Source organism: Solanum tuberosum, unplaced genomic scaffold (assembly GCF_000226075.1).
Source record: "Solanum tuberosum cultivar DM 1-3 516 R44 unplaced genomic scaffold, SolTub_3.0 scf00227, whole genome shotgun sequence".
In the NCBI taxonomy this organism is placed as follows: Eukaryota; Viridiplantae; Streptophyta; class Magnoliopsida; order Solanales; family Solanaceae; genus Solanum; species Solanum tuberosum.
The window spans coordinates 104660-127850 of NW_006239150.1; the positions used below are offsets into that span (position 1 = coordinate 104660).

At 32.5% G+C, this 23191-nt stretch overlaps 3 protein-coding genes across 3 annotated transcripts; 1 reads left to right on the plus strand and 2 right to left on the minus strand.

Annotated features, from left to right (window-relative positions):
- The first annotated feature begins 489 nt into the window (after positions 1–489).
- Positions 490–6484, plus strand: LOC102600953 (5'-nucleotidase SurE-like). Its single transcript, XM_006356612.2, has 10 exons — positions 490–771; positions 1742–1836; positions 2759–2823; positions 3746–3789; positions 3985–4062; positions 4155–4308; positions 4672–4854; positions 5645–5704; positions 5792–5906; positions 6235–6484. The coding sequence occupies exons 1-9, from the start codon at positions 635–637 to the stop codon at positions 5876–5878; spliced, it is 903 nt and encodes a 300-aa protein (XP_006356674.1). The 5' UTR covers positions 490–634; the 3' UTR covers positions 5879–5906; positions 6235–6484.
- A 1467-nt stretch (positions 6485–7951) lies between these two features.
- LOC102601295 (photosystem I reaction center subunit II, chloroplastic) lies at positions 7952–8787 on the minus strand. Its single transcript, XM_006356613.2, has one exon. The coding sequence runs from the start codon at positions 8708–8710 to the stop codon at positions 8087–8089; it is 624 nt and encodes a 207-aa protein (XP_006356675.1). The 5' UTR covers positions 8711–8787; the 3' UTR covers positions 7952–8086.
- Positions 8788–11825: 3038 nt separating this feature from the next.
- LOC102601634 (sugar transport protein 8-like) lies at positions 11826–13913 on the minus strand. Its single transcript, XM_006356614.2, has 3 exons — positions 13589–13913; positions 13194–13513; positions 11826–13112 (listed from the first exon to the last, which is right to left on the minus strand). The coding sequence occupies exons 1-3, from the start codon at positions 13695–13697 to the stop codon at positions 12072–12074; spliced, it is 1470 nt and encodes a 489-aa protein (XP_006356676.1). The 5' UTR covers positions 13698–13913; the 3' UTR covers positions 11826–12071.
- Between the last annotated feature and the right edge of the window lie 9278 nt (positions 13914–23191).

Below are 23191 nucleotides of genomic sequence, written 5' to 3' on the forward strand. Positions count from 1 at the left end.
GCAGAGATTTATCCGAGAGGATAGAGATCAGCAAGAGGGAGGTGATGTATCCGAGAGGAGATTTTTGAATATTTTTTTAAAAGGGGAAAAGGTCTGATATATATCCGAACTATGACCGAAATTGTTGTAATGATACCGAACTTTGGAAAAGACTTTTTACGCCCCCTACACTATTTAATAGTGTATTTTAAATGTATATATGTCTCCACGTGGACATCATAAATATTGCATCATTATAAATTGTAACGTATCCACGTGGACACATATATACCTTTAAAATACACTATTAAATAGTGCAGGGGGTAAAAGGTCATTTTCAAAGTTCGAATATATTTTGAACCCTTTTCCCTTTTTTAAATGATAAGAAATTTTAGAGATTATGATAAAATAAGAGTTGTATTTGAGTAATAATTCCAATTAAAAAAAGAAAAAGAAGGTAGAGAAGCCCAATCAATCATATGACAGAGATATTTTTTTTTAAAAGTGAGAAGACTCCAACTACGGATTTCCACCAATCTGTGTAATTTTGTAACCTTTTCCATAGTGCCAAGTGGTGGCTTGTTATTACCCAAATAGTTCAAAACTTTTGTTTGCATTCAGTTTCAACTCCAATTCAAAAGCACAAAACAATTCAATGGAGAATGACAGCGAGTCTAAGCCGTCAGTGATGATCACAAATGACGACGGAATTGATGCTCCCGGCTTGAGATCTCTTGTTCGCGTTCTTGTCTCCTCTAATCTCTTCAATGTCCTCGTTTGTGCTCCCGATTCGTATGGTTTCTATCTCTCTCAATCTACACTAATTTAGCTTCTATTTTACGTACCTCTTACGATTGCTGTACTGGTCTATTTTGAAATTGCTAATTTTTTTTGTTGTTTTTCTTTCCCTTTTCTTTTCTTCCTTGTGTCCCTGATAATTTGATTCCATGGCAAAAACTTGTACGATGTTCACAACTTGAATTTTTGTTATAGCAAAATAAAGACCTTTACAATTCTTACCTGCAATTTTTCTTGCACTCACACTCGCTCTTATGTTTGTTGCTCGCTCCTACTAAAATGATCACCTCTACTTATAGGTCTAGTGGAGGATGTTTATTACTATGCTCTAGAATGTTCCTTTTAGAATATTTTCGTAGACTTTTTTCTCTACAACACTTATCCTTCCTTAATTTCTTTTACACCGATTCCTACGTCTAGTAATTTTGTGAATTTGTACGTAAGACCAGCTGCCTCTTACTCTTGTTGTATTGAAATTGGTGGTCCACTTGTGGAAATTCATTAATAATTGCAATCATTATGATCATCAACAAACATGTTGAAACCGTTAATTTTATTGGATATTCTCTACCACAGCTCTTGATATGAAGTCATAGTTATAGTTTGAAATTAAATATCTGATTTAAATACTCATCGGGAAAAAAAGAAGAGAAAAGACTAGAGACCTGATAGATACATCAAAGTTCTGGGAAGCTCATTCTCTGTTAATTTACTTCACTGTGCTCCCTTTGTTCTCTAGCCTAGGGTCTATCGGAAACAACCTCTCTAACCCACAAAGGTAGGGGATAAGGTCTGCGTACATATCACCCTTCCCAAACCCCACTTGTGGGATTATACTTGTTGTTGTGCTCCCTTTGTTCTCTCTGGTTATTGGTTGACGTCTAAGACTAATTTTTCTTGTTCCTATAAACCTCTATTTGGATCCATAATGATATTTTTGACATTCTTATTTCTGTTTGCCCAGTGAAAAATCAGCTGTTAGCCATTGTGTCTCATGGCAACACCCTCTTTCCGTCAAGAAGGTGGACATCAGTGGAGCAACAGCCTTTGCAGTTTCTGGTTAGTCAGGGTTGTAAATAAGCTAATAAGTTTCATAGTTCGTTTGAATCTCGAATATAGTAGACAACTTTAGTTTTTTCCAGGCTCATGGTTCATGTTTTTAGAATTAGCTTAGTTAAAGTTTTATCTCCTGTATTCTGGTCTTTGTTGAACGGTGACTATTAAAGGGCTGTTTGATGGGTTATCGCCAGTGGCGGAGCCAGGATTTTCAGTAAGGGGGTTCAAAATCTAAAAAAATAGACACACGAAGTAGCCGAAGGGGGGTCGACATCTATTATATATACCTAAAAAATTATTTTAACCATATATAAATCATATAATTTTCTGCCGAAGGGGGTCGGATGACCCCCTCATTGTAAGGTGGCTCCGCCACTGGTTATCGCAATGCTTTAAAATCATAGATCATTTCATACATTTTTGTTGTGAACTTGAACCATTGGGTAGAAAGATCTGGTATTCATGATTCACTTTCCTTTAATGCCATACTATATTAACATGTTGTCATCCGCAAATGTATATGAGATTACTTTTGATTTACCAAGATTCTGAATTTTTTGTTCAGTTAATGCTGTTATTAGTTCAAACCCCAGTTCCAGGTGGGAGTCGTACAATTCTCTTGCTTTACTCTACCAAAAGGATAAAAAAGTGCAAGCAACAGTTTTGTACTGATGTTAAACTTACTGGACGAAACATGGGGGATTGACATCTTTTCATTCGTATGGTGTTGGGGAAGGAAATTGACATCTTTCTACTTTTTGTTGTTCTCTTCTTTTTTTTTCCTTCATATCTTTCTACTTTGAAATATAACTGCTGATTATTCAGAATGATACTGCTTGCTCAGCATAACGTTTTTGGGGGTACTCTCATAACTTGTTGTCATAACTCTCTGTCCCTCGTACTCGTTTTGCTTTCCTTTTGGCAGGAACCCCAGCAGACTGCACTTCCATCGGGATCTCCAAAGTGCTCTTCCCCTTTGTACCTGATCTGGTAGCGTTTGAAACTAATACTTGACAAATTATTCTGCCTCCCTATGATGTAGTCATATAGCTCTTAGCTTCATTCGTCACATATATGTTCGTCGGAAATTTCTATTTTAACAGAGAAAGTTCATTTAGCTTAATATTACATTAAAGGTTACACAGTAAAAACAAAAGTTAAATTCATTTAGTTCTTGTTTCCTTCTTCCTTGTAACGCAACTGATTTGCTTTTGTTGTGTTCGCAAGGTTGAAGGATTTTAACTTTTAATTGCTTTGAATCTTTCCATACTACTTGGCTTCAACACTTGTTGCTCAAACTATCTGTCAATACGTGCAGTGTGTGTAGTAAATCAAGAAAATATTTTTTTTCAGAAACAAACTGGCTACTGAAACTTCTTTTCCTCTTTTACTATCCTAATTTCTCAAAAAGATGAACAAGTTTTACTGGTTTCCAGCTAAACAAGAGGAAATATTATTTTTCACTAGTGAATTTTACTTAGAGATAAAAATTAATGAATGCAAAAATACTATTGTAAACAGGGGTAAACCATGAAAAGCTTGAAGAAAACTTCCGAACATACCCAGTGATGTATCTAATATGTGTGAACTAGCTCCCTACTGGGATGATACTCCTTCAATAAATCAGGAGCAAGGGTCCAGTCAAAGAAACAATGGGAGATCAGAATTTTTGTATATCATTTGGTCCTCTTCAGCTATGTAGACCCGTTTCTGATACTTGTGATAACTAGCTAACAATTAATTTGCCGATAGGGCTTTCTATTGGAGCTATTTCTGATACTTAATGCTGAACCATGCTATAGATGTCTAAGTAGTTTGCATTGGAGCTTTTCCTACAGGCTACATGTGTACTAAAACCTAATATGTATCATCGCATTACACTATGTGTACTCATGTCAATTTATGCTTGCAGGTTGTCAGCGGTATTAATAAGGGTAGCAATTGCGGTTATCACATGTAAGTAAAATTTCTGTATCTTGCCTTTAGATCCTTCTACATGAAGTTGTCAATTATTACCTCTTTTTCTGATTTGCAGTAATTCCTAATTCAGCTATTTGTACTAATTTAATAACATCTCAGCAGACTTGCCTTGTTGTATTATAGTAATACGAGGGGCTGCTTAATGTTAATGGATCCATTTTGGTGATGCAGTGTTTACTCAGGGACAGTGGCTGGTGCACGAGAGGCTTTCTTCAATGGTGTTCCTTCTGTCTCATTGTCATATGAATGGTATAGTACATCACATTATCCTGTCTTGGGGTTAGCACAAAGACAAGTTACTTTGTAATTCTTCCTTCTTCAATGTGATTTGTCAACTTCAGGGTTGCTGGAAAAAGCAAGGATGATGATTTCGTATTGGCCGCTGAAGCTTGCATGCCAATCATTACAGCTATATCGACTGAGATCAAGAATAATACTTATCCTCAAAATTGCTTTCTTAACATAGATGTACCAGCTGATGTTGCCAATTGCAAGGTAAACCAGCTTTTGTACCATTGCCATAAACATACACTTTAGAAAGAAGAAATAGGAGATTATTTCAAAATAGTGAAAGGAGTATAAGGAGTAGATCTTTTGATTTACCTTATAAATAAAAGATTTTTTTGATTTACCTTGTAGAAATACTAAGATGATTGGAGATATTTGTTGTCATTCCACATGTTTGGTTCATGAAGAAAAAAAAAAACCTGCATGTGAGAGGGCGTGTTGGGACATACTATAATTACGTGTACTCCCTCTAACAACTTAAGCTTTTAGTTGAGATGGACACACAGTTCAACAGTTGCCAAAATAGATATGCTATTGACTTCAAAAAGACATTGATTGTTATATTGATAGGGTTATCGTCTGACGAAGCAAGGCAAGACTATTTTCAAAATGGGATGGAGGCAAGTTGTTTCAGAAGCACAAGGAGGAAGAATGTTATCCACAATGACAATGGATTCATCAGCTAGTAAAGAGGCATCTGTGGAAGAGAGCACCTTAAGCACAGGACAAGAACACCTAATATTTAAGAGAGAAGTAATTATCTCTTTTTCTATATAGTACTTATTTGCTTAATTTTCGATTATGCTATCACACAAATGCATTTCATCCCTTGCTCTAATCAATGCCTTTTCAAATCATTTGTCCAGTTCATGCTACAGAATACCCTTTTCTGGTCTCACTCACAATATTGGACATCTTACCCTTCATGTTATTTTTCAGCATATTCTCTATGTTAAGTTCTTTTTCCAGTTCGCTTGTTTTCGGAGGGGAGAGAGGTGAGAGGTTTGAAGCATTTTCTTCTAGGTTTTCTTCCTTGAATCAGTGCACTGTAGATTATACGTGCCTTTTAGCTGTCTCTCTCTGAACAAGAGGTCTAAAAGAAAAATCATTTGATGAACAGAATGGGTTGCTAATATACCTAATACATTGGTATAAGGAAAGTTTAGTCTTGATATTTGTATGTTTGAGGAACTTTTTGATGTAAATAGTCATAGGTTCCCATATTTCATTTAATTGCCGTTCAGTTTTACTTCCCATTCCACTGAGATGACTGTCTGAGGGAGTTCTCTGTTGTTCATTCTTCTATTGCAATAACAATTGCAACGGTGCCTATTTGCACAAGTGAAAAGACAATTACATTAGTATAAATTTATAGCCATTAAAAAGCAAGTTATCTACTCAAGGTCTTACAGTTTGAATATTATGGATTCAACTCCTTTTCTGATTAATCTAAATTGCTTCATTGTAATTGTCTTTGTACATTATTTTTTTTTGGTAAAATGTCTACCTACACTTACTAAATTTATTATGCTATCTTTCCCAGGTTAGGGGAACACAAATGGATGAAGGTGATAATGATTACTCTTTCCTTCGACAAGGATATGTATGTACAATTCATTTACCTGATGGAAGTTATTTGACGACTCTCGCTAATGACTCATCATTAACATGTTATTACCCTTAATTACAGATAACTGTTACACCCCTTGGCGCCTTATCTCCTCCACCGATGGATGGAGTTGAATTCTTCGAAGGATGGCTGCCTGGTGTGCACTAGCGTGTCTCTTCATCTGCCTAATAGTGCTGTAAGTTTCTCCATTTGCATAAAACCTATAGATGTACCAATATTGAGGTTCCTTTTCTTAATGTGCTCCTGTTTGAAGCTTAAATATAACGTATATCATTCATATCATTTTGCTCTATTGACTTAAAAGTCCTACATATGAGTATGATATCCATGGAGCCTAAATGACTGAAATATTTCTTGCGTGTTTTTGGAGCCATTTCTTTTTCTCATTTGTAGATCAAGATTTTCATGTTCCGTCAGCATCACTGGCTAAAGTATCCAACTAGAAGAGATTTCCTTCCTTTTATTCGGCTCCATCTTCCTGATAATTTTGTTGTTTGTTTCAGCGGAGGATGCTGCTGAAACAAGGCACTTGCAGCTGATCAGTCCATACATTACATAAGTCTTGCAAATGCGTTTCATTCTTATCTCTATCATCCTTCGCAGTTCAATGATTGTTCTTGTACTCCAAATTTATGTGACCATAGTGAACTAGTAGTAATTAAGTCATTTATCTTCTTTGATGCCATTTCTAGTGTAACTGCACTCCCAGATCAAGAAAAGCTGTTTCTTATAATAGCTTCTGCTTTATTTCTATACTTGTTTGTTTGCTTTTATTTTATTTTAGTTTTAACATAATTGTTGGTCTCTTGTTCCTAGAAGGTTCATCTGACTATATGATAGACTGAACTAACACAACCAACCCCAAAAAGATAAAGAAATTCTGTATACAGTAATAGCAGCTATAGTTTGCTTACAAATTAATAATCGGATGACGTTAATCTCATAATAATTCTGTAGTGTATTTTCATTATTTAAGAGTCATTGTATGAACAAATCTTATAACGGCTTTTCCGACGAGAACTTTGTGTTGGTTAAAGCTGTTTTGAAGGTAATGTTATTGTAAACATGATAGAATATTTTGAGTTTGGGTTAAATCCAAATTTGAATTTGTCACGATCCAAAACGGGAGGGTTTGTGATTGGCACCCCAAAACTACAAGCTTTGCATTTGCTAAAGGTAAAGATAATGGAGTTTCAGCAAAATACGTACCATGACACACATTGTCATGTATTAACGATATGAATTAAGCAACTCAGAGGCCCGGAGGCTTCAACATATCAGCATAAGCTTCATCAAGATTGCATCATATATTATCCAGCGGTGTCAAATGTACGAGTTGGGCCGAAAGTAGAGAGATTAAAATGAAAAACTGAATCATGATCCGTCCAAATTTATTTTGGGGTAAATTGACCTAAAAAGTGGGTTGGGTCCTGACCCGCCAATTTGACCTTATTTAATCTAAACATTATTGACATATTGATGTAAATTGTAATTCATAAAAGGAAAAGAGATCAAACAAGGCACTAGTAATGCCTTGTAATACACAAAACTAATGCATGCATTATTTTTTCTAATGCACTCTACCAAACGACCCCGAACAATGTTGTGACTTGTAGACATTATTGAATGATATTCATTTTACCCTTCTTTCTCTCCTTTCTCTTTATCTCTCCTCAGAGCTCTTTAATGAGATCATCCATGGAACTCTAAATCATTTCAATTTTAAAATTAAGTTTCACTACAGTTAAGTGAAGTATATATTTTTTTTAAAAGAGTAATCATTCACCGAAAAAAACTCATCCTCATTTTAATCCTCATGATTCCATCAACTACTCGTCAATAAAGTGACAAAAAAAAGAAGAGTAAATTTAGCTAATCCTACTTTGAAACAACATATTCATTGAAGTTCCACAAGTTAGATATATTTGGGAGGGTGGTGTGTGCGTATTCTTATTTTTATCTTATGATGGTAGAAAGAGTGTCTTGATAGATTTTCAAATCAAGTAAAGCATAACAAAATAAATACTTCCTCCATCTATCTTTACTTGTCCAACTCCAATATACTAAAAATAATTGTCTTAACTTTGTCAAATTTTAAAAAATCAAGACAAAGCAAATATAATAAAATTATTATTCTATTTATTGTTTTGTAGGAGTGTGTCAAGTCAAACATAGACAATAATGAACAGAGGAGTAATTAAAAAATAGACATGGTATCAATAGGAGAGAAAAATTTAATAGGATCCATGTTGTATTTGTAGTGTCAAATAAAAGTTACATTCAAAGGATGCACTACATAATCACAAAAATCATTAACAATTACAATATCATAAAAAGTGCACAAAATACAACACCTTAAATATCATACACTTGTTTCCCAGTAAACTTGACTTCAATAGCACTCTTGTTCTTTCCAATGGATCTAAAGTTCTGACCAACTCCTTCACGCCCTGGGTTCACCTTTTCAGGGTACACACCATCTTTGGGATGCAAATATTGCACCTCACCATTGGGGAATACCCTGTAAAACTGGTAGTTAATCTTGTATTTGGATCTCAACCTTGTACCAAGAGCTAAGCACTGTTCTTTCCTGGCCAATTTCAACAAATTGGGTCCTTCTCTCATTATAGCAGCACCACCTGTTGGCATCTCGAAGATCTGTTCCTTTGGTGATTCCCATGTGATGACGTAGAATTCTTCTACTTGGGCTTTGCGAAGAAGCCCACCAGTGCTGCCACCGAAGATTGGGGAAGGTGTGTTTGGGTCCAATTGAGGTGGGGTGAATCCTGCTGGAGCGGGTTTCTCTTCGGTGGCAGCTGGGGCTTCTTCGGCCATGGCCCGGATGGGTCGGGTTACTGAGACGGTAGATTTGAGTTGCTTAGGAGTAGAGAAGGATAGGAGGGATTGTTTCCATGGAGCGGTGGATTTGGGGACGGAGAGAGCAGGGGTGAAGAGGGAAGCTTGAGTTGCCATGGCCATTATTGAGGAATTGGGGGGGAAATGTAGCAAGTATTTGTGCAGATTGAAGTGTGGGTGAGAAGAGAAATCATATTTGTTGTTCACATATATGTGGTGGAGATAAGGATATTGGATAAGGGGTATTCAGATGCAGACCAATTAGAAGGTCTGATTTTGATACGCATTCAGTAAAGGCTACCAAGTCCTCACCCTTTGTTTTCTTTTGCCATGTGTTGTATGGTCCTTGGTTAGTGTTTGGGTATAATATCTTTAGTAGGTGTTTGACCATGCGATACCATATCATGATATGGAATTGTGAGATGGAATCAGCGTTTGGATATGCGATTTCATCTCATGATTTCATAATTCATATCATGAGATGAAATATCATATTCTCCAAAAATCATGGTTTGGAATTTTAAAGGGAAAAAGGACAAATATACCTCCGAACTATCGTAAATGGTATGCAGATATCCTCCGTTATACTTTTGAGACATTGGTGCCCCTGCCGTCCAAAAACTAGAGCATATATACCCTCTATACTAACGGAGTTACACGTGTCATAATCTTATCCATCGACCCGACATCGAATCGATGGATAAGATTGTGTCACGTGTCCCTATTTAGTCTTCCGTTAGAATGAAGGGCATATATGCTCTAGTTTTTAGACGGCAGGGGGCACCAATGTCCCAAAAGTATGACGGAGGGTATCTACATACTATTTACGATTGTTCGGGGGTATATTTGTCCCTTTTCCCTTTTTAAAATACAAAAGTTGACACATAAGCTTATATTTTGTTAAAACAACTCCACATTTATATCTACTAGCCATTTATTTCATGTGTAAGTAAAATTAATAATCACATCGTTACTTTTTTAAATTTATTATTCTCACAAACATGAAATTTATTATTGCTTTAAATTTGGTGAATATAAATGATAAAGTAGGAATTGAGTTGGTGAGTATAAATAAGAACGGAGGGAGGAATACTCTTTAGGTTTTTCATAATAAAAAAAAATTCTCTTTCGGCTACGTATGAAAATAGTTAAAGCAATTTAATATGAAAAATGACAAAATTGGTGATGTATGTTTGATAATTCCTACTTCCAATATGTTTGATTTTAGCACGAAATTAATGCACTGAAAATATTAATTGCACACAAGTGAAACAAGGCAGGAACCATCTGGTATTGACACACAAGTAAAAATTGTCATAACATTTACAGTGTTACATAATTATTTGCGAGAATACCAAAGGAGTGATGAAATATTTATGGTCTATGAACATGAAAATATAGTTGTGAATGATATTGACCAACAAAAGGCTCATAGTAACAATGTTGATTCATCTTCTCGGTCATATGATCAAGAATGCAAGTTCAACGTGAGAAAATTGTTTGTACTATGTGGGAGAACAAATAGTTTTGTAATAATTTATTATGCGATTTTATAATTTTTTGTTTATTTGATAAGATTGAAAAAATAATTGGGGCTATTTAATAGGTTTACAATTTATGGGATTCTTATGTTTATGAGAAAATATACAACACAAAAATTCCATATCGCATGTTCAAACAAAACTTCAACTTCATCTCATGATTTCATATTATGATATCATATCATGATTCCATATCACATGACCAAGCAGGCCCTTAGTTAACTAGATTATGTTTGGAAAATATTTCATCCGTTCACTTTTACTTGTTACTGTTTGACTTGACACACTCATTAAGAAAACAATTATTAATACATGTATTTTACCATACTATCTTTATTAAGTGAGTTTTAGTATTAAGTCTTGAAAAATGATTTGTAAAAAGAGTATTTAATGTTGAGAGTAAAACATGAAAAAATATAATTATCTTTTTTTTATACGTTAAAAATGAGAAGTAAAAATAAAAATATATTTTAGGAATAAGTGAACGGGAGAGTACTCCCTTAGTTTATTTTTAGTTACTCATTTCCTCGGCTAAAAATAGATGTTTAGTTTTGCTTGTCACTTTTATCATAATAAGAGAAAAATATACTTGCTCATTTTTAATTTATGTGAAGTAATTTGATTTGACACGAAATTTAAGAAATAATTTTTTTTTTGAAACTCGTGGTCTAAAATAAGTCATACATATTTGTGTGACTACATATCATTTCATTATGGATAAAATAGGGATTTTAAAATTCAATTATTACCAAAAATAAATATGTATAATTCTTTTTTGGATTGACTAAAAAAATGAATCGTAAAAATTGGGATAGAAGAAATATTTTTTTTCCTCATATTTTACCCGCAATATTAGTTTCTTATTTTCTAAATAATTTTTCAAGACTTAATATACATTAATTAATATGAGTATTTTAGTATATCACTCATATTAATCATTATTTGGTAATAGTAAAAGTGAATGAAAGGAGTAAAACGGAGAAGTGGATCGTTAGTAAAATTGATGAAGTTAAACGAAATTCATGGCAAAAATCGCAGCGATCTTGTAAAACTCGGATAAACCAGTTATCAAATATTCTCAATGACGTCAAATAATTTATTAGTCCTAACTGTTAATAAACAACAACAACATACCGGATCCGGATGTTGATCTTTGTTCATTTACTAATCTACTAATCCCAAAATAATTAATGTTAAAACGACAAAGTTGAAAAACTAATTACTTTTCTTTTAATTTTTAAAAGTTGACGAGTATTTAAGAATAACTATTTTTATAATATGTGAAAATTAAATGGGAGCGGATGGATATTATACAAAATTTAATAAAGAAAAAATAGATCAAAATTTATCTTGAAAAGAATAATATTTACAAAATTAGTTTACAAAAAAGATATTATGAATGGATAAATTAGTTTTTCTACAAATAATAATTAGGTTAAAAGAATTGTTAAAGATAAATTAAAAAAGAAGTAAGTTATTCTTTGGCTTTTCGGCTATAATGACTTTGTTGGAAAAAAAACAAACTTAGAATAATTTTATCTATTTAAAATAAATAAATGTACGAAACAATTTGTTATAGTTGAGTGACCAAAATGTTAATTCACAATACTTATATTTATTTATTGCAACCATAAACAATGAACAAGGAAAGAAGGGGAAAGACACATTGCAATTATTGAATAATGAGTTTAATAGCATTTGCAACAAAATACTTGGAATTATTATAAAAGGAAAAGAAATTTACAACTGATAGTGGGATAGGGATTGTAGGCAATAATTGCCATAAACTTAAGCGCTAGATCACAAACCAAAGACTTCAAAACCAATTTAAAACATAGGAGGGTAGGGTGGAGGTAATTATTTGTACATCATATAACATATTAATTATATTATATTGTAGACCTTGAAAATTGTATTATCATCAAGTTAAACACCCTTTTGACTTATTCATTCTTGAAGCATCTCTTCCATACTGGATGGCTCTTCCACACATCAACCATTCCATCAATGGGAACTCCCTTGGTCTCTGGCACTAGGAAGACGACGAATAGTCCCATAACAACGATCCAGCCAGAGAAGAAGAAGAAGATGTTTGCTTGCATTTTGCAAAGCATTGTCAAGAATGCCTGAGCAATGATTGAAGTGAAAAGCATGTTTGTGCTGACTGCAAAGGCGAAACCGGCTGTCCTTGTTTCCATTGGGAATGTTTCACTTGGAATCAACCATCCTAGAGGTCCCCATGACCAGGCAAATGACATAACATATGTGCACACAAGGATCACCACAATTGTTGCTAGTGTCCTGTCTAATGTTCCTGTTTCCTTCAAACTGAAGGATAAGATAATTCCAATTGCCAATTGAGAGATCAACATTTGGCAACAAGCTTGGAGGAGCAATTTTCTCCTTCCAACCTTGTCAACGGCGTAGATTGAAACAAATGTGGACCCAACATTAACAAGTCCAGTAATGACAGCGGACAAAAGTGCACCATCAGACTTGAATCCCATGGTTTGGAACAGAACAGGTGCGTAGAACATAATGGCGTTAATTCCAGTGAATTGTTGGAAAATCTGCAAAAATACAGCAATCACAAGTGGTGGGACACTGGCAGACTTCATGAGGTTCCTGAATGGATGTTTCACAGCCTTGGCTTGTTCACAAGCAGCAACTATTTCCTTAAATTCAACTTCAACATCATCAACTCCCCTGACTTTCTTTAGTGCAGCTTTGCCCTGTTCGTCTTTGCCACGTTCGATTAAACTGGCAGGAGTGTCAGTGATAACGAAGCAACCGACCAGCAGCATTAAAGCTGGAACGGCTGCCAGCCCAAGTGACACCCTCCAGCCGTTGGGGTGCATGTTGGATGTTGCATAATTCACAAGATTTGCTATGAATATTCCTATTGTTACGAAAAGTTGGAACATAATATTCACAGCTCCTCTGAGTTGGATTGGTGCTACTTCTGTCAAAAACAGAGGAACAGTCTGCCACAAACCAAATTAATAAAACAATCAAAATCATATCCCATAGATATTTGAAATCAAAATTAGATCTAAAATGAATACCTCATTTCCAAAACCAACACCAACACCGAACAAAATTCTACCAACAATGAGCATCCATCTGTGTTCTGAGGCAGCACTTATAACAGCCCCAGCAATGAAGAACAGAGAAGCCATGAAAATGGTAGGCCTACGGCCTAGAGCTGAACAGGCCTTGGATGCAAAGAAACTAGAAACCAAAGCTGATAGATACAATGATGAGGTAAATAGCTGAAGAAGTTGATCATCGTATTTACAATAGTTGTTCTCTTTAGCATGAAGCTTCCTTTCGTAAACATTTGGGAAAAATTTGATCAAGAAATCATCCATACCAGACACTCCACCTGATTCATTCAAAAATCAACTCAAAATCCGAAATCCCTAACCTTAATAAAAATTAAAAGAAAACGAATACATACCTGAAATACCAATATCATAACCAAACATAAGCCCTCCAAAGGCAGCAAAGATCCAACATGATACCACATAGACTGTGATCTTAGAGTTATTTGCTTGAATTGTCGACATTTTTGCTTCTTTTTTTTTTTTTTAGATAAAAATTACCCTCCAAGATAAAAACTGATTTATTAACGTAGATGGATTATTGTCTCTATTTTTTGTTTTTGTTTATTTTAATAGAGATAAAACCAGCATATACTTACATATATAGGGAGAGGAGAGACAAAGAGCTGTGTATTTATCTTTGCCTCGGACTCTCCAGTTAATATTTATTCGCTGGAATGATGATTTTAATCTACAAAGTTAATCCCTTTTTATACTATCTAATTTCTGTTACTTCTTCCCAATAAAATAGATCTACCACTAATCTATTCAAAATTATAACTGGTTTTTCTGATTTTGAGGAAATTAATTTGTTGAAAACGACCTTAATACATGGTGGATAATGAAATTATTGTGTTTTACTTGGTCTATATTGTCAAAAATTATTAAAGGCCACTCATTAATTAAAGGGACGATATTCATGCATTTACACTAAGAGTAATGAAATCTTATCCATATTTTAGAAACTTTATATGAGAGGATTCTTGTGAAAAAATAGGATGATATTTATTAATTGGACAGCTAAGATATATATCAAGTAAAAAAAATGACAGATAAAAGCTGTAATTTCTATATAATAATAAATAATATTCCATATGTCACATATTACGTTTTTCGAGAGTCAAGCTGTTTAAGTTTGATCGGAAATTTATTCATGAAATTTTTAATTTTTTTGAAATAAAATTTATATATTTGTAAACTACATAAAAAGTATTATAAGTCACAATAATTGACAATCCAAAATATTTAAAAGATATATGAAAAATTTACGGTCAAAGATAGACTTGTTTGAATTTTAAGAAATGTGTCACATAAATTAAAACGGAGGGAATAATAAAATGGTTTTTAGTTTGTTTATTTTTTTTAAAAAAATAAAATTTGGAAATTGTTTTTTTTTTTTTGGTAGTTAAAGTGAAGATCCACATTTTTTTGACTATTTTATATAATAGTTTTAAAATGATTCTTAAATTTAAATGTGAACCCAAAAAGTTTTCAGTTAGCGTTTTTTACTTTAAATAATTTTTAAATATATTTATCCTTAAATTCTCTTTCTATAAAAGTCGATCAATAATGGATAAGGTAAGCTTATCTGATTATGTTGTTAGCTGTTGACCAATTATTTCGTACTTACAAAAGTGAATAGTTACTTTTAATCTCAAAAGAAGACAATATTTTATCTGTTTTAAGTGTTATTTTAATAAAAGAAAATATTAATATAAATATTACCTTAAAAGTTCAAAACAAAAGTTAGTATACTTTTCTAACTATATTCCTGTATTCAAACTTTTTAATAGTGTTCAATTTTAAAGAGACATCTATTAAATAAGGATAATTCAATAAGCTATTCATCATATTTATTGATTTTTTACTGAACTAAATATTTGCTAGGTGACAATTATTTTGAGACGAGGGAGTACTTCCTTGGTTCAAATTACTTGCCATGATTTTATTAAAATTATTTAGTCCAAAATTTTATCATTTTATTAGAAATATAATTAATTATCTTTTTCTATTTTTATTCTTATTTTAATATTAAATTTTGAGAGAGTAATATAATGAAAATATATATATTAAATTAATTACGATCAAAATAAATACATACTATAGTTTGTAAACATGACAATTACAAGTAAAGTGTAGGAGTCGATGAAATCCTTTCAGCGTTTTTCATGATATTTGAGTAAGTATTAAATTTGTAATTAGTTAAAATGTGTATTTTTTAAATTTCTTTTGTTTGTGAATATTTATAAATTTATCATATTTATCAATTGTTCCACTATTTAATACAATATAATTATTTATGTGTTATATTAAGTTTATGGTATTAATACTCTACGTTTTATGATAATATAGCTTATATAGAAATAATCCAAAGTCAGTTAACACACTTCCTATATTATAGGATTAAAATCGATATTTTAAATTAATTAAAAGTCAAAATATTTGATCGAATATTACAAGGATCAGAAATCATAACATAATGCAGCAATAATCGAGGGAGCAAAAGTGAAATTATTCTTTACTATGTTACATAATTTATCACCAACTACTGTAATGCACTAACTATTATTTACAATTGAAGCTACCAAATTAAGACCCAATTGAAGGTGCACTTTGGAAGTTTATGCTAAGGCCATGCACATTAGCGGACATTGACAAATGACAATATATTAAAATTTTGAGAGCGGTGAAAATATCGGCAGAACTAGAAATTTGTTAATTTAAATATAAAAAAGAGAAAAATGTTCAAAAATGTCCTTAGCGTATTAGAAATCATTCAAAAATGCCTTCATTTGACCTATTGGGTCAAATTTGCCCTTTCTTTCACCTGTTGGGTAAAAAATGTGTATATTAGAAATGATTCAAAAATACTGATTACCGTCCTTCCACCCATTGGATAAAAAATGCCTTTAATATATTAGAAATAATTCACATTTGTCTTTCCTTCTATCTATTAGACAGAAAATTCTCATAACATATTAGAAATGACTCAAAAATATTTCCTAATTCTAGTTATACATGTCAATAATTTTTTTAATTGTACTTTCTCAATTATTTAGTGTTCTTTTGATTCGTATTTTATTCTTTTGAAAAATTCTTGCTTGTTTGTCTAAATCTTAACTAATATGAATATTTGCTTTAAATAAAATATATGAACTAACGTGTGAATTAACATGAATGTATGTTGTATAAAAATATTGTCTTAGTCACGGAGAAAGAAGAGTTTCATTGTGTATCCCCATAGCAAAATATTTTTTGTTGAATTTTTTTCTGAGTGTATATACAGTATCACTTAACATAATTGATACAAAAATCTCAATAATTTTTAAAAGACAAAATGTTAGATAATGAAAAGAAATATATAAGTAAGATGCTAATAGAAATAAAATGAATTTAAAAAATTGAGTTTTAATTTATTCAAATTTGAATGCTAAAAAGAATTTTGAAAAATATTTTAATATTATATTTATTATTAAAATATATTAAGATCGCACAAAAAAAGCAGGCATATCAAATAGTATTTATTAGATTTATTAACATATTTTTAGGTAGGAGGGCAAATTTGAAGTATTTCTAATAGGTTAAGGTTATTTTTTATCCAATAGGTAGAAGGAGGACATTTTTGAACCATTTCTATACATCAAGGATATTTTTAACCAATAGGCGGAATGAGGGCATTTCTGAACCATTTCTAATACGTTAAGAGCATTTTTGAACTTTTTCCCTATAAAAAAAATATACATATGTAAGAAATAAAGAAAGTCACCATATAGACATGCAGCATATATAAATAAAATATAAATTTTAACTTAATTAAATAATACTATAATTTTTCAATAAAAAGGTGTCATGATAAAACGGTTTTGCAGTGGGTGACAACGATTAGTCGTTCACATATTATAATGATCCATCATGTAGATAATCCTACGTGAAGTAATGAACAACGTACCAATACTTGAACTTTATGAAATTTGTATGGATGCAATCAATGGCGAATTTACGCATAAAAATGGATAAACATATTAGCAACATAACGTCGGGCTTATAATGTCTCGACGCATTAGAGCAGAATTTTGAACCTTTAATTATGATTTTATATTGTCAAAATTAAGTTAGGATTTTTACGAAATGTTCATCTTGTGAAAATATTTCAACAATTAATAATATCTAACAAAAAATATACTAGTTTCATTTAAGAAATTATATGTACTTCATATACAACGCTTTTAAAACTATTTTTTCCTAAATATGATAACATTATTTCCAAGGTTAGTTACTACTACTCATTACAGTTACCAAATATTATGTATATAGCAAATCGGTGGATTAGATTTGGATCGTATTTAGGCTAATTGAAAATGGATTAAGTTAAAAGAGATTGAATTACAATTCATCTATATAGATATAGATAAAAAAGAATCGGATAAAATATGAATTCATGAGCAATTTGCGGGGAACTTACATAAATCTCACTAGTTTAGATGTTAATTACTTAGATATAAGTTTGCAATATTACGTATCTTATCTGATTTTGGTGCCTCCAGATACGTTCAGATGCATGTAACTCAGATACATGATGTCAAATTTAGGTGTAATTTGTTCTAGATACATTGGATACATAGCAAATCTCGCTCGCTTTCCTCGCCTCACTTCCATCTTGCTCGCCACTCTCCGCTGTATCTAGTATCCCAGATACATGCGAATAATTCCAGGTACATACAAATATATGTATCTAGTATGATTCGCATGTATCTGAATTCTAAGATACATTCGAATCTCACTTACCTCTCTCCCTATTTTTGTGTATCTTGTAGAAAAAATACATGTATCTAAGTGTAAGATACATAAAAAACCTCTTAATTGGTGGTAAGATACATAATATTTTGAAAATAATAATAAGTAGTGAAGTATGTCTAATTATATAGTTTTCTTAAAATGATTCTAACCTATTTCAATGTCCTATAGTAAAAAAAACTTTTAATCTATATGATAATTTGCATCAAACTAACTTTTAGCTAATTATTCACTGTCAAATTAGAGAATGCAACTTTTCAACTATCGTTATTGCTACATACTTGCGGTTCAATTAAATCTTCTTCTTTTTTTCCCCGAAAATAAAATGCAGATCAACTTGATGTTTAAGACAAATTAAACAATCCTATACCATAAAGCAGTGATTCTACAAAATAACTAAACTAGTGGTGATAAAATTGGTCCATAAAATTATAATTGGTCCAATTTATTTAAGTTTAACCTGATTTTTTACCCTTCTATTTATCAGCTTAGTCCATATCTAACCTAAATTGATTCATCAGAAATTTTGTCAAAATAATTTTTGAAAAACACTTTTTCTTTTTGTTTTATAATGCCATAATATAGAAAAAAATTATGATTTTTTAGGTACTAAGAATTATAAAAGAACAAATAAAGCAATTAAAACTTAATAAGAATTGGGCAGGTTGGGTTTCGCCCAACATTCAGTCCAATTCATTTCAATCCAAGTAATAACTGTTGGACATATTATTTATTAACCCAACTCATTTTGATCCATCCAAATTCAACTTAATGTACGCATTTACCACCTCTAAACAAAAAAAAAAAGGTTTTGTAGTAGATACATGCACTAGAACTTTCACAACCAATGCAAAAATGATAATTTAGTTTGTTTATTAAGATATAGATTTCCTAATCAACTTATGCACATATCCTTTCGTCTCTAAAAAAAATACATCAGCACTTCCACATAAAGTACTCAAAAACAATAATACCGAAAGAAATGAAAACTAAGCATTATCATCAAAATATTATATAGTAAATCACAATTTGATATCATCAATTCGAAGCAAAATAAATAAAACAAAGAACGGAGTCCTTTTGGTTTCAGTTAAATTTCAAAAAAGGAGTTCAAACTAGCATCAGCATGGCTTCATATAGAACTAAAAAAAAAAACATTCAAACTTTACTTATCAATGCAAGCTAAGTCTTTAACGCTAAGGGTATATTATGAGCAGGTAATAGATACTCAACATCTCGTGTTATCAGTGAAAGTTTTGGATGACGGATTTGCTTTACGGTCAAAATTAAGCTCTTGTAAATTTAAATTCATTTGTGTTTGGCATCAGTGAAAATTCTGGATGCTGAATTTTGTAACACCTCGCTTTTTGAAAGAACTAGAAAGACATAGAATTAGAAAGAAACTGTTTTTTTTTGGAAATAATCAAATTTGGAAAGTTTGACAAAGTTAAGCTAAGTATGAGTTTTGGGTCAACTTCAAACGACCATAACTTAAGGCTCATGATGAGTTAGGTGTGCTACCAGATACCGTAGGAAATATATTTGAATTATCTTTCCAACGCCACCGAGTTTGATCAGTTTCGATTTCGTATGAGGGAGATATGTCAATTTGAAGTTGAGTTGTCTAGATAAGGAAAGTCAAAATCGGATTTTAGAAGGGTATTATGGTTTTTTCGACTACCCAATTAATTAAATTCGTTTTTGGTAATTAAGTTGGGGACAAAACTGATTGGATTCAGTTTACGCTTCATAAAAATAAATTAGGGTTTTGAGCAGAGGCGAATCTAGGATTTCAAGAAGACGGGTGCACCATTGTCAGGGACGGCTTTGCCCCTTTAAAAAAAAGGCAACTACTTTAGGCTTCCAAATTTGAAGGACCTCAATTATCTTAGCAATAATAGATATAACTTTTTCATAAGAAAAATATTAAATATCATTTGCAAAAAAGAAATTATTAAGAGAAAAAGTTATTAGAAAAAATTTGATATACCTAGAGTACTACGTCGCAAGAAAGATTAAATGCATTGGTTATATGAATTATTGATTGAAAAATAATTATTAAAAGAATCCAATTATAAAAAATATACAATTTTGCATCTCAAGAAATTTAAAAAGTAGACTTTATAAAAAAAAGGGAAAAATGACAAATATATCCTCGAATTATCGTAAATGGTATGCAAATACCTTCCGTCATATTTTTGGGACATTGGTGCCTCTGCCGTAAAAACACTAAAGCATATATGCCCTTCACTCTAACGGAAGACTAAATAGAGACACGTGGCACAATCTTATCCGTCGATCTGATATATTAAATATCGGATCGACGGATAAGATTATGACACGTGTATATCCGTTAGTATAAAGGGTATATATGCTCTAGTTTTTGGACGGCAGAGACACCAATGTCCCAAAAGTATGACGAAGGGTATTTGCATACCATTTACGATAGTTCTGGGGTATATATATCCCTTTACCCTAAAAAGAATATTAATTTTTCTTAAAAGTGTAAGGCTTCGGTTTGATTTTGTCTCAAACCACTTGTGTGTTTGAGCCACCGTTGATCATTGCACGTAAGATAAGATCTAAAATAATTATAATTGATTTTGTCTAGTTTGCTTACTAAGAATGGTGATTTCTGTTGAAAGAACAAAAAGTAAGGAAGAAATGGGTTTTTTCAGCTGGAAAGTTTGAGCGCTACTTCATGTTTTTTTGTTAAATAAAATGCTTGCAATGGAACCTACTTTTAGATTATTATTATTATTTTTTATTTTTTTGTAAAAACAAGAATAGAAGTAAAAAACAATGCTGCATTTTTTAATGTTTTTTTTTCAAAAAAAAAAGGCAGACTGCAAGAAAGGAATGTAGTAATTGGGAATCGATCTCTCAACCTCACAGTGGAAAACAAACACTCAAACCAGTGAGCCATCCAATTATTTGTGATCATGGGTTCATTCAGTTGCTATTTGATATATTTTACAAATTATACAAGTAGTTATATCGCATTTTGTCGGATGACCACAGTTCAGGTGACCCATTTTTTAACTTAAATTTGCCCCTGGTTTTGAGAGAAGAGAAAAGAAGAGGAGAAAAGAGAAGAGGATCAAGGCGTTCGTCGAGGTTCCTGCGTTTGGTTGTGGATTTTAGCCATGGGTTTAATTCCTAAGAGGTATGTAGCTTCCATAGTGTTGGGTTTGTTCACCCAAGCGCCAATCATGTTATTTTTCGTGAAATTTCATTCTTGAAGTTGAAAAATTAGAGTTCTTGATGAGTTCTTGATGAGTTCTTGAGAAGTATTGTTCTTGAAGTTCATCCTAAATCTTGTTGTGTTGGGGTTTTGAGGGGTTTTTGAGATGGAAGTGAGTGTTTTGAGAGTTGTATTGAGTAGATTAGAGTGTACTTATGTTAAGTAATCGAATCCAAGTGATTGGGGAAAAAACCATTCGATTTTAGGCAAGTTAGGGTGAGAAAACGAACAAAGAAATTCGTCGGGTTTTCTGGGTTGGGGCCTAGCGCGTCGCGCCAGCCAGTGCGCCCCAAATTATGCTATGAAGTTTAGGGGCTGGCGCCCCGCGCCACTCAGTGTGCCAAGGTCGCCTGCCCCGTCCAGTTTGCAATCGGTTGCTCCGTTTGAGTTCTTTCGAAGGGTACCCTCACTCCTTTTAGATTCTAACTACTCTAAGCTACTTCTAAACACCTAGAAATCATTCATAACATGATCATAACCTTGAATTAATAATTTAAAATTCAAGGTAGAGTTAAGAGTTAAGTTTTGAGAATTCTTTCGGACATTCTAAGAAAAATCCATTTGAGTCCTTTTGTGGAGTCTTCTACGACTTCTAGTAACTTGTTTCACGCCTCGAGCAAGTGAGTATGAGAATGAGGAGAATGTATTCATGAGTCTACTTTATCATCGCGATATCCTTCATATCATGAACCATAACTCTTGAATTCATAATTCACATTCAAAAGAGAGTTAAGAGTAGAGTTCAAGAAAGTCTTTAAGTTAAATTATGAATCCTTTGAGATCAACTATTGATTTGAACTAAGTTTTGAGCAAGTAAGTATGAGAATGAGAAGAGTCATATACATGAGTTCCATATTGTTATGTAGACCCTTGAGTCGAGTCGTTCATGCCCATAATTTCTCATGAACTCCATAAATTGAGTATCTTTGAGAGGAGTAGTATCTTCAAGTTCTAAGTCTTAAGTATTGAGTTCCTAACCCTTCTAAGATTATATTCCTAATCATGGAACTATTACATGTTACCCATGAAGTCCTTAAGTTGAGTAGTTCATGCCCATAATTCCACATAAACCATATGAGTCGAGAAATCTTGAGATGAAGAAGAGTATCATTGAGTCCTTGAGTTGAGTTGTTCATGCCCATAATTCCACATGAACCTTATGAGTTGAGCATTCTTGAAATGAGTAGTATCATTGAAGTTCTTGAGTTCTAAGTTGTTGAGTTCCGAGTATTGAGTTCCGAGTATTGAGTTCTTTGTATGGTTATTGAAAACCTTAAATTGAGTCGTTCACGTCCATCATTCGGCATGAACCTTATTTTGAGAAGTCTTTTATATTTTTTTCTAAACTTGTTTTAAGACTTGAGCACTTGAGTTGAGAAAGAGTAGAGTTGAGTTCATTTTCCTTAAAATGATATATGAGAACTAAGTATTCCTAAGAGTAAATGTTTTCACATTTAAAAGAGGAGGAAACTGAGATTTCCAAAAGAGTTTTGAGCAGTTGAGTAACATCTCTTTTTAGAGAAAGATTTTGAGTAATAATCTCAAACCACATAAAGAGTTATATTTTTAAAACATATGAGCTGAGTATATTTTGGGAGTAGTATTGAGCACCGATATGGGAACGAGTTCAGATAACTCAAGTCTCCATAAATCATGTAGCCGGCGTGGGTAGAAAGGGTCATACATTTTAGATGATTCCTTAGTGCTTGTTAGCACACACTAGTGGATCCACTTAGTTGAGAGGTCTTATACCTTGGCAAAGTATAGGACAGTTCTGGCAGCATGGGTGAGACGTTGTATCATCACATAACTCATAGTGATGGTTGTCAGTTAGAGAAACTCCCACAGAGTTATTTTGTTATTTTTATTATACACACTGAGTATTATTGTATTTTTCAATACATTGAGTTGCTATTTACAA